The sequence below is a fragment of the Phasianus colchicus genome, chromosome 22, assembly GCF_987193195.1.
Source record: "Phasianus colchicus chromosome 22, bPhaCol1.hap1.1, whole genome shotgun sequence".
In the NCBI taxonomy this organism is placed as follows: domain Eukaryota; kingdom Metazoa; phylum Chordata; class Aves; order Galliformes; family Phasianidae; genus Phasianus; species Phasianus colchicus.
Window position 1 is genome coordinate 2671814 of NC_143457.1, and position 11732 is coordinate 2683545.

At 56.0% G+C, this 11732-nt stretch overlaps 2 protein-coding genes across 2 annotated transcripts; both read left to right on the forward strand.

Moving 5' to 3' along the window:
- The first annotated feature begins 139 nt into the window (after positions 1-139).
- On the forward strand, positions 140-3528 carry MUL1 (mitochondrial E3 ubiquitin protein ligase 1). Its single transcript, XM_031613440.2, has 4 exons — positions 140-298; positions 418-505; positions 1548-1668; positions 2244-3528. The coding sequence occupies exons 1-4, from the start codon at positions 179-181 to the stop codon at positions 2971-2973; spliced, it is 1059 nt and encodes a 352-aa protein (XP_031469300.2). The 5' UTR covers positions 140-178; the 3' UTR covers positions 2974-3528.
- A 1771-nt stretch (positions 3529-5299) lies between these two features.
- Positions 5300-7226, forward strand: CAMK2N1 (calcium/calmodulin dependent protein kinase II inhibitor 1). The gene is made up of 2 exons (XM_031613395.2): positions 5300-5672; positions 6160-7226. Exons 1-2 carry the CDS (start codon positions 5510-5512, stop codon positions 6228-6230), a joined length of 234 nt encoding a protein of 77 aa, XP_031469255.1. The 5' UTR covers positions 5300-5509; the 3' UTR covers positions 6231-7226.
- The last annotated feature ends 4506 nt before the right edge of the window (positions 7227-11732 follow it).

Below are 11732 nucleotides of genomic sequence, written 5' to 3' on the forward strand. Positions count from 1 at the left end.
CTGCGGGGCTGCAGTGGGGCTCTATCAGCCCTCCACCCCATCTGGAAACCCTCCATCCATTTCTCGGAGGACCGCGCACTCTATGGTCACGGCGCGCTGTATGATAGAGCGCCGCTCGCTGTACGCCATCAATGACGTCATCACTCCGCGCCGCGCGGTTGCCGCGGTAACGGCGGCGATGGAAGGCGGCGGGCGGCCCTCGGCCCTGCAGGCCGCGCTGCTGGCGGCCGGCACGGGGCTGACAGCGCTGTTCTACTCGGTGTACCGGCAGCAGGCCCGTCTCGCCCGCGGCCTGCAGGTGGGTACGGGAGCTCCGGAGCCGGGTGGCGGCCTGCTGCCGGCTGCAGTGGCCGCTTCGGGCCTAGGCCGCGGCTTGCGCCCTGCTCTGGGCCTTGTTTTGATCCTTCCGTCCCATAGGGCGCCCGGAGGCTGCGGTTGGACGGGGAGCTGCGGGCCGTGCTGCTGGAGGCGCCGGGCCGCTGCGTGCCCTATGCTGTCATCGAAGGTATTGGCGTGGCAAAACTCTGAGCCTTTTTCCCCACTGCCTCTTTGGTTCAAGCGTTTTTGCCCAAAATCTGACGTTCTGCACCAAAAAAAGTATTCCTGTGTGCAGGTCGTGGCAGTAACAGTAATGGGGGGCATGGAGGAAGGAGCTGAGGAACTGGGGCTGTGCTGGGTCGAGTTGGGGCATCACTGCTCTGTAGCAGTGGGGAGGGGGATGCAGGTTCCTCCTTCACAGCCCCACTGGGGTGAACTGCCCCCAAAAACAGCACCCAGGGAGGGGACGGATGTGGTCTGATTCCTTCCAAATTTCAGAGGGGCAAATGCCAGCCCTAACAGAGGGTTCTATGGCACTGGGACTTGGGCTAGGGCTGATTCCTTCCATATGCACTGCAGGCTGAGATTTGGGCTAGCACCCCTAAAAACAAATCTGTGGAGCTTAGATATAGCCTGCTTCCTGCAAAACCATGGGGTAAAAGATTGGGATTTGGGCTAAACGTACCCCAAAAGCCCTGCATGGCTGGGGTTGGGGCTAATCCCTCCCTAAAGATGCCACAAGGCTGGGATTTAGCCTGTCCCCTTCCAAAATTCTTGGGGATGGGAATATGGAATTTAGGCTAAACCCACCCCAAAGGCCCTGTGGGGTTGGGATTTTGGTTAATCTGGCCCCACAAAAGCCTCTCAAGGCTGGGATTGGAGCTACTTCCCACCAAAAAAGCCCTGTGAGGGTGGTATTTGAGCTATTTCTCCCCTTAAAAAAGTACAGTGGGGCTGAGATTTGCGATAAGGCTTCCACCACCTCCACAAGACACTTATGGGCTAGGATTTAGCCTGTCTCCTTCCAAAACCTTGGGAGTGAAAGACTGGAATTTGAGCTAAACATATCCCAGAGCCCTGTGGGGCTGAGTTTTGGGCCTGTACCTCCATAAAAAAAAAAAAAAAAAAAAAAAAAAAAGCACTTTGGGGCTGGAATTTGAGCTAATCTTCCCCCACAAAAAAAAAAAAAAAAGACTTGCACCACAACTCAAGCACTCCACGTGTTCCAGGTGTGGTGCGCACTGTCAAGGACACCCTGAGCAGCCAGTTTGTGGAGAACTGCAAGGGCGTCGTGCAGAGGCTGACACTGCAGGAGCACAAGATGGTGTGGAACCGAACGACTCACCTCTGGTACGTACCCATAGAACCATGGGACATCCTAAGTTGGAAGGAACCCATAAGGACCACCAAATCCAGCCCTTGGCTCCACACAGAAACACTTCAGATCTGAACCCTACGTCTGAGAGCAGTGTTCCAACACTCCTTGAGCTCTGGCAGCTCAGGGCCATGCCCACTGCTCCACACATATGGAACTTGGAGGCCACCCCAAGCAGCTGACTTAAGCATCCTTGTGCTGCACTGAACAGCCCAACAAAGCTCTTCCAATGAGAAGCTCTTCCCACCACACTGCAACTCATCATAGCTGTGAAGGTGATGAGGATTGGATGGGTTTAGCTGCCCCAAGAGCTTTCCCTTTGACAACACAAGGTTTTGCATGGGGGACACCACGAGGACACAAGCAGTATGACAAACATTGCTGTGTTGACAGCTGTGGTGTTTCCCTGCTGCTTGGCATTTTGTAGTATCATAGAATGGCTTAAGTTGGAGGGAACCTTAAAGATTATCAAGTTCCTGGGTAGATCAGGCCCTACCCAACCCAGCCTGGATTGCCAGTGTGGAAGCACTAATGCTTGTTTTATCCCCAGGAATGACTACGAGAAGATCATCCACCAGAGAACCAACACCACTCCCTTCGACCTGGCCCCGCTGGAGGACGGCACCGGCGTCGCCGTGAGGGTGATGAAACCACTGGAGGCCGCTGAGCTCAGCCTGGAGACGGTGCACGAGAAATTCCACCCCTCAGTGCAATCCTTCCCTGATGTCATCGGGCACTACATCAGCGGGGAGCGCCCGAAAGGCATTCAGGAGACAGAGCAGATGCTGAAGGTGGGAGCGGCGCTGACTGGTGTTGGGGAGTTGGTGCTGGACAACAACACCATCAAGCTGCAGCCACCCAAGCAGGGCTTGCGCTACTACCTGACCAGCGCCGATTTCGATGCTTTGTTGAAGAAACAGGAATCAAGTGCTAAGCTTTGGAAGATCCTGACCATCATTTTTGGTTTCAGCACGTGTGCCGTTCTCTTCTTCCTCCTGAGGAAGCAGTACAGGCACCACCGGGAGAGGCAGCACCTCAAGCAGATGCAGGAGGAATTCAGGCAAGCGCAGGAGCGGCTGATGCGCGAAGTGAACGCCGAGGGTGGAGAGACACTGAAAAATGCCTGTGTCATCTGCCTGAGCAGTGCCAAATCCTGTGTCTTCCTGGAGTGTGGGCACGTCTGCTCCTGCAGTGAGTGCTACCGAGCCCTCCCAGAGCCCAAAAGGTGCCCCATCTGCAGACAGGCCATCACCAGGGTGGTTCCCCTGTACAACAGTTAAAGCACTGTGGTTCAGGGGGCTTTTTTTTTTGAGAGCTCTCTTGCAATAAGAGTTTGCTTGCAGCCTGCCCCTCTTGCTGCTGGGGTGGTTGGATTGCTGGGCATGAAAGGACTGGGGAAGGGGGAGGGAGCTGGAGGGGAGCTGGGCTTGAAAATGATTACAGGTGCTCAGGGTTCATGTGGTGCTCCTGGAGGCAAAATCAGTTTGTTTCTGCAATACCCTGGTGATAAAAAAAAAACTCTAAGACATGAGGAGTCCTGAGTCTGCGCAGTGTGGGCAGTGATGCTGCCTAGCAGCTCCTCCAGCTGGATGAGCAGGGGGTCAGAAGAACTTCTGCTTCATGCCAGTGGTTTTGTGATAAATGGTGAGCACAGGCAAGGAGCAGTGTTTCCATCATCCCCTCCTACCAGCACTGCCAGGGGCTGCACTTTGGCCACATGTGATTGTGTCATGCCAGAATGTGGGAATCGGGACATGGCAGCACTCTGGTTGATTTCTGCAGCGGGGTTTGGGCTGGGGTACAGCACAGGTTGTAATAAAACTGATTGAAAAGCGTGTTTGTCCTGGTTTGTTCCATCCCTGCAACCCTGAGGGCGCTGCCTTCCTCTGTTCGCGCTGCATTCTGCGAGCTGTAAGAAGCAGCATCCACCCGAGAAGCGCGAGGTGGGGCCGGGGGTTCTCCCCTTCATCTTTGACGAGTCTGAGGTTGGAGCAGGGTGCGGAGAAAACCCTCGGCAGAACCCAAAGGCAGGGCCGCATCCAGCCGGGCTGCAGGTGGCGGTGCGCTCCCGCTGCGGGAGGAGGCGGAAAAAAAAGCAGAAATAGCAAAAATCCGCAGGGACGGCGGCGCGTCTCCTTCCTTTCTCCCGCTGCCATCAATCCATCACCCCGCGGCGCGCTCGGCAGCACCGGGTGAGCCCAGGCTCTTCCCCCGGCGCTACAGGAGGGGATTCTTTTCTTACTCCGCGCAGTACCAAAAAGCCGTTTTTTCCACCCAAACCCCGTGCGGGTCCTGCGATGGGGGCTGTAGGGAACGCAGCCATCCCCGCAGCGCCCAAAATAAGCTCCTGGGGGCTGCGCTGCCCCCGCTGCCTTTTGCCTCCTGTTCCCCAGCTTCCCCCGCGGGATGCTGGGCGCAGACGCAGCGTTATGCAAGGAGCTGGCAGCCGGGCTCTGCGGCTGCGTTCCCAGCGAGCCCCAGCCCCAAAAACACGGGAACCCCGGCCTTCACCTGCCCCAAAATAAGCTGTTCTGCCCCCAGACGAGCTGGAGTCCCTGTTGGTTGCGAGCTGTTTGCAGAGATGGTGCGAGCCTGCTTCGTGCAAACCGACTTTTTGTTGCTATGCCTGCTGTCCCCCCCCCTCGACTTTTTGCAGGCGTTGTACCGAGAATGTGCCGGGGATGCAGCACTGCCCCCAGAACTGTTGCTCACCCCGTGGTTTGCTTTGTCAAAAAAATAATCCCCTCTGCAGCCACTGGGCAGAAAGATCAGTGTGAGCTGGGAAAGGTGGGTGTGGGGATGTGGCATAGGGGCACGGTATGGGGACATGGCACAGGGACACTGTATGGGGACATGGCATGTGGATGTGGCACAGGGATATGGCATGGGGACATGTGACACACTACTGGGACGTGACATGGGGACATAGCAGAGGGACACAGCACAGGAACATGGCGTGGGAACACAGTACAGGGTCATGGCAAGGGGACATGGCATGAAGACATGGCACAGGGACACAGTGCAGTGATGTGGCACGGGGACATGGCATGGGGACACAGTATAGGGCACAGGGACAAGGCATGGAGACGTGGCATCAAACACAGTACAGGGCCATGGTGTGGGGTCATGGTGTGGGGATGCAGTACAGGGACATGGGACAGGGACACGGTATGGGTACGTGGTACGGGGACATGACACAGGGATATGGCATGGGGACACGACACAGGGGCATGGCACAGAGACACAGCACAAGGACGGGGCATGGGGAAGTGGTATGGGGACCCGGCATGGGGACACGGCATGGGGACACAACACGGGGAGGTGGTATGGGGACATGGCATGAGGACGCGGCACGGGGAGATGCCATGGAGACACGTCATGGGGACACGGCACGGGGACACAAATGGGTCCACGGCACGGGGACAGGCACGCTTCCACGGGCAGCGCAGGGCAGCGCTGAGTCGTTCCGGGGCATCACCCCCTCCCGGCTCGGGGGATCCCCGCACCCTCCGGGAAGGGTTGCGGGGTGGGGGGTTGGGGGGGGACCGGCCCATCCCGGGGGCGTTCCCGAGCCGCCCCGCCCCGCTCCCGCCCCCCGCTCCTCTATCGCCGCCGCCACCGATTCCGCCGCCGCGGGACCGCCGGAGCCGCGGGCAGCGCCGGGCGGGCAGCGCCGGGATGTGACGGGGCGGCCGCCCCGCTCCGCCGAGCCGCAGCCCCAGGGGGGCTCGGGACCCCCCGCGGCCCGGGAGGCTGTCGGGGGGGGGGGGCGGCGCCGGGCCCCCCTCTGCCACCGCCGCCACCGCCGCCCCGGCCATGGCGGAGGGGCCGCCGTACGGCGGGGGGCAGCTGGCGGGGGGCGCGGCGGGGGGCGAGCTGCCCTTCCCCGTGCCCCTCCGCCACGGCCCCGACGCGCTGCTGGCGGCCGGGCAGGGCAAGCGGCCCCCCAAGCTGGGGCAGATCGGGCGCAGCAAGAGAGGTGGGTGAGCGGGGACGGTGATTGGGGGACCGTTGGGAGAGACTGGGGTGGGGGGGGAGCGGGTCAGCCTGAACCGGCAGCCCGGGGATGCGGCTCATCCCGTAGCGGGGACTCCGGGGATGCTCATCCTGCTCGTCACTATGGGGGGGGGGCGGCTCACCTTGCAGCGTTGGGATGCAGCACATCCTGCACTCTGGGATGCTCCCCGAGGTACCGGGACTGAGCATCCCCTGCGGGACGCCATGCAATCAATCCCACCCTGGGGACGTGCCCTAAGGTGCTCACCTTGCACCGAGCATCCTCGGGGACTCGGCACATCTCACACCCTGAGGACGCAGCACATCCCTGGATGAGCATCCCGTGTCCCCAACTCATCCCTCCCCAGATACCGGCATCCCACGACCCCCAGTCCCTCCGCGGGTTCCGGGCTCTTCCACACCGCGTTGACGGCCGTCCTTTTGTTTTCCCATTTTCCCCATCCTTCCAGTGGTTATCGAAGACGATAGGATCGACGACGTGCTGCAGAACCTCTCCGAAAAGGCCCCCCCCGGCGTGTAATGCCCCCTCCGGAGGGATTTCTGCTCTCTGAGGTTATCAGCCAAAATCCCAGCACCGCCGGCGCGAGGACGAGCGGCGCAGAAACCCCCAACCCGATGCGAAATTACACCTAAAAATAATAACAATAACAAAAACCAAGAACAAAAAATCATCGTCATCATCACCCCTCCCCTGCTCCCAAATGCTCCCGATGGAGTTCTGTCGTGGGGCTGCCCCATGGGGGTCCCAACCCCCGCCGAAGCTGCGTTCAGGCGGTGGAACCCAAGCAGAGGTTCCCTTCCCGGCGCTCCGTTCGTTTGGGTTTTTAATTTGATGTCTTTGGATGTTGGCGAATGCTATAAACCTATAGATATCTCCGTTTCATTTCGGTCGCGTTTTGAGGTTGGCGGGGGGAAAGAAACTTTTATAAAGGGATGGGTTTTTTGGGATGGGGTGTGGGGGGGTGGGGGGAATGGGGTTTTTATTGACGGCGCTTGCACATGGGAGCGATGGGAGGATGTCTATGGGGTCGCAGCTTTCCTTACAGCCATGCAGTGTGGTGTGGGTGACCTTCGTTTGGTTCATTTTTCTTCTCTCGTGGCATTTCCCTCTCTCTCATAGACCGTCTGTAAGGAAACGGATCAACGCCGACGAGAACTGCTGTAACCCGGAGTGCCAAAACGCAGGGCTCCGTCGGGCTCTTGTGGGGTTTTTCTTTTCTCTTCTTTTTAATTTTTAATTTTTAACTATTTCGCATGAGATGCAAAAAAAAAAAAAAAAGAAAATATAAGAAAAAAGAAGAAAAAAAAAAAAAAAGGGAAAAAAAATAATATATATATATATATTCCCCTCTTGTGATGAGGGTGATTTTGTTGTATGTTCGTGGCTCGGAATGACGGAGCGCGGCCGGGTGTCCTCTCCTCCTTTATGGGAATATCGTGTCTGGTGCACTGTCCTCCACACACAGGGCTATTTCTGCAATGATGTACCAATAAAAAAGGAAAATGAGACAAAAGGCGGAGTGCGCCCGGGCTGCTGTGCTTTGCTGAATAATTAATGGATGTTAATATTCATTAGGGATGGGGTCATTGGGGTGATTGGTGGGAAAACACCTCTGGGGCTGGGGATACGGTGATTGATTCAGCGTGAGGTGGATGGGATATGGGGATCCCAAAGGGTGGGGGGTTCCCAAAGACTGGAGGATCCCAACAGTCCCTCAAATTGGGGATCCCAGTAGTCCCCTTGGTTATGATGGAGGGACCCCGAAAGGCTGGAGGACCTCAGTGGTCCTCCAGGTGGTTGGGAACCCCAATAGTCCTCTTGGCTATGAGTGGAGAGACCTCAAAAGGTTGGAGGACCCCAATAGTTCTTCAAACTGGGGACCCCAGTAGTCATGTTGGCCATGGGTGGAGGGATCTCAAAAGGTTGGAGGACACCAATCATCCTCTAAATGTTTGGGGACCCCAATAGTCCTTTTGGTGATGGTGCAGGAACCCCAAAAGATTGGAGGACCCCAATCATCCCACAAACTGGGGACCCAGTAATCCCCTTGGTTATGGTGGAGGGACCTCAAAAGGTTGGAAGACCTCAGTAGTCCTCCAGATGGTTGGGAACTCCAATTGTTTGCTTGGCTATGGGGTCACCTTGCCCTCCAGAATCCAGGAGGTCCCCAAAACAGTGCTGTGGTTGCACCCAGGTTCATAATCTGGAAGTTCCATTGGGTGATTTTGGCTACGATATTCACCTTTTTGGGGTTGGGATCAGGGCTGTCACTGGGACCGCTTTTGTCCCCCTTGGGGCTGACCCATGTAGGGCAGCTCTGCTGTTCATTTCTTATTACTTCTTCCAGCCCACGCAGCTTCCTACAGGTGTAGAACAGATGGGAAGATCAGATGAAACTTTCCCATAAAAACTCTTATTTTAATTATTATTATTTAACCCTGTCGGCACTGCATTTCCCAAGGGTTCAGCCATGGCTGCAGCTGGCATGGGCTCAGCACTGTTGAAAACCCCACAGAAGGAAATCCACAGAAAACCCTAGACCACAGGAAATCCTACAGATGGATGGCACCTGCTTGGGTAGATTTACCAAAAAGCTCTCATTTTCATAAAAATGGGGTCTGTCCTCACTGGCTGTTGGATACATCTGCCCATTTCCTTTCCCTATACCCAAATCCCCCAAAGCCAGGAGGAGCTGGGAGGAAGCAGAGCCCAGTGCTGAGCACAGCGCGATCCTGCAGAGCCCCAGAGCCGCTGCCATGCATCTTTCATGTGCCATAAATAAGTAATGGGGCGGGCAGCAGCGGGGCCAGGAAGGGGGGAGAGCAGTGCTGGGGAAGTGAGCGTGGTGCCAAACCCCGCAGTGCTCATAGGAGGACGATCCCACACCCAGGTGGGCACTTCCATCCCATTCCCCTATGGGATTTGGGGCTGCATGATTGCCTGTGGGCTCTGAGCCCTCCCATCCCTGTATATGGGGCAGGAATTCAACATCTGCAGTGGGAAAAGGCAAAGGATCCCATGGGGAACTCCCTGTGCTGGGATGCGGGTGGGGATGCCCCATCCGTGGGGTCCTCCTTATGGGTTTCACCCTTCCCTAAAGCAGCTGACGGATGGGAAAAGCCATTTCTAACCTCGAAACAAAGCCTCTGGGCAGCTCTATGCCTCCCCCTGCCAAAAAAATAAAAAAAAAAAAACGGGGGGAGGGGGGAAGAAACAGAGCATGGCTGCTGCAGAGCAATACTACAACACGAGTGCTGCCCTGAGAAGAGCCCCGCTCTGCAAAACCCACAGAAAGCGCGGGCACTCGCGGCACCACCCGAAATAAATCCTCATCCCCCAGCAGAAGTAGGGCACAGAAAGTAGGGCAGCAGCTCCCTGCAAAATCTTTTATTTATCGCCCAGGGAGCGGCGGTGCAGGGCATGGCCGTGAGAACAGCGGGGTCCTGGGGGTGGGATGGGGCCGTTCTGTCCCTAAATGGTGCCACTATGGGATGGAAATGGGGTCGGGGTTGGCTGGGTTGTGTTGCTGCGGGGAGTGATTGCCTTGAGGAAGAATAGGGTCACGGAGTTATTGGGGAATTGGGGAAATCAGTGGGAAAAAACACAGAACTGGTCGTTCCAATGGCATTGGTCATCCCAACAGTATTGGTTGTTCCAATGGCACTGAACTCTTCCTGTGCAGGAACTGGAAAAACCCGATGGCTGATTGCTTGCCCATGGGTTTTTGCCCACCCCTACTATGCCGTGGGCCATGGGGCCATGCCCACCTCCACATCCCCACATAGGGATTTGGGGGGCTTTGCCCCCATCACCCTCCTCCATCCACAGCATCAGGAGCTCATGGGGCTTTTGGGGGCTGTTCCCAACTGCTTTGGGTTCTCCTTTAGAGGAGTAACATCTTGCTGCATGGAACCAAAGCGTTGGGTTGAGTTTTCCTTCCAGGAAGGAGGATTTAGGGTTTTCATTCTAGGGAAAAATAGGAAGAGAAGCCCTGAAGTGCCCATAAGATACATCCTCACGTTGCTGTGTGGGGAAACATCATCACCAGCAGGAAAATGAGAGCTTCCCACCCCAGATTTGGGAATTACCATAGCTGTAGGAGCCAGGTGCAATGGGGAAGACGTAGAAGCATCCCACAAAACCCCCAGATTCCTCCTATGTGCTGTGCTGTGCCCCCCCCCAGGCTTTTTGTTTTCCTTCAGCCTGGAGTTAGAATTCCTCCACTCCTGCCAACAGCTGTTCCCGCTAATGAGGACGAAGCAAAACATCAGACATCTTAATTCATGCATTGCTCGAGGTGTCGAACTGTTGCTTTACAATCACACGTGGGAGGCACGGCACCAAAAAAAAAAAAAAAGAAAAAGACCATCATTTTTCACCAAGGGACCCGAATGCCATGGTGAGCTCCAAGCCCTGGTTCGATAGTCAGAGGTTTGAAGGGAGGAATTCTTATTTTGAAGGGGTGGGCACACACACACAGCCCTGCATTTGTGGGTTTAGGGGCATCTAACTCACCTCATCTGAGCATCGTTGATGATTTTTGGGGTGGGAGATGGTTTTGCTCCTTCCGATGGGTTGGAGCACCAGCTCCCAACTTTGAGGGGGGGGGGGGGAGGAGGGAAGGGAGGGGAAGATGGCAAAAATAAAAGAAAAAACGACCAACACAAGTCTGAAATTTAGAAAATAAATAAATAAGTAGAAGCCCATCATGTGATGCAACACCTTAAATACTGGGTGGTGAGTCAACGGTGCTGGGGTTGGGGGGGGGGAGAAGATCCAGGCTCTGTGACTCAGTGTGGTGGTTCTTGTTTCCCTCAATGGGCACTGAGGAGCTCATGCCAACGTGACCCTGTGAATATCTCTGTGCTGTGGGGAAGGAGAGGACTGGAGGGCCCACGCTCAGCCCCAAATCTAGGGATAAATGGTCATAAATTTAGGGATAAATGGCCCCAAATGTAGGGACATGGTTAGTGGGCATGGCGGTGATGGGTTGATGGTTGGACTTGGTGATCTTAAAGCTCTTTTCCAACTTTAACGATCTTATGAATCAACCCAAGGGATGGGGACCAGAGATGTCATCCCAAATCCTGCACAGGCACATGGGGAAAAAAGCAAACAAACAAAAAAATCCCCCAAAATACAATTCCTAATGGGTCTGAAGCCTATCCAAAATCCTTTGGAATGGGTTGACCCAAAACAGAGCTGCGAATCCCCCGGTGCAATGGTTAGAGAGGAAGGAGGAGAAGCTCACAGAGCTCCAGCTTGGCTTTTCTTGCTCATCTGCACTGTGATACTGCTGCATCCAGGAGGTTTAACGACTCCAACAATTAACGGCACCTCCCCAGAGGTGCAGCCTGCAGCCCAAATCCTCACCCTGGGGGAGAGGGGATTTGGAATGGGGCCGAGATTGGAAAAACCAGAGAGGTCCACAGCACCATCAGCACGAGCCTCCTTTTTTTTTCCTCTCACGTAACAAATCCTGATTTTCCCAGTTAAATTACAAACCTCAAAACGGACCTGTGGAAAGAAGGGGGTGGGGGGAACCTTTATACCACCTGCAGCTCTCCCTGATGTCCTCACCTCTGTCAGCACAGGGAAAAAAAAAAAACCATGGGAATGGCATTAGGAGCATCTGCCTGACCCAGGGGAACAGTGCAGAGCCCGCGACCCCCCGTGGGGCACCCAAATCCCACCCCCAAACCCCCCCCCCAGTGCCCCTTTTCTCCCGTGGGTCGAGGCGTTGGTGGATGCAGCTATTTTCAGGATGTCAGCGCCCACTGACAGCCCCACACGGCGCAGGGTGCATATGGCTCTTTATATATAGGATGCACGCAGGGACACGTCTCTGCCAAGCGGTTCCCCAGCGCTCTGCTCCCAAAACCTCAGGAGTTGGAGTTCAAAGTGCATCCCACACCCATGGGGGGGGTCTGAATTCTGGGGCTCTGGGTCCCAACGGGCAGAACCCACGTGGGTTCGTGGGTGGGTCGGTCACCCCGTATTGTTCTCAGTTGCTGGGATTTG

Excerpts from the sequence above, each read along its gene's own strand:
- MUL1 (XM_031613440.2), top strand. The coding sequence starts at position 179 with ATGGAAGGCGGCGGGCGGCCCTCGGCCCTGCAGGCCGCGCTGCTGGCG. Across the intron at positions 506-1,547 it reads GCCCTATGCTGTCATCGAAG|GTGTGGTGCGCACTGTCAAG; the intron begins GTATTGGCGTGG and ends CACGTGTTCCAG. Across the intron at positions 1,669-2,243 it reads AACCGAACGACTCACCTCTG|GAATGACTACGAGAAGATCA; the intron begins GTACGTACCCAT and ends TTTTATCCCCAG.
- CAMK2N1 (XM_031613395.2), top strand. The coding sequence starts at position 5,510 with ATGGCGGAGGGGCCGCCGTACGGCGGGGGGCAGCTGGCGGGGGGCGCG. Across the intron at positions 5,673-6,159 it reads GATCGGGCGCAGCAAGAGAG|TGGTTATCGAAGACGATAGG; the intron begins GTGGGTGAGCGG and ends CCATCCTTCCAG.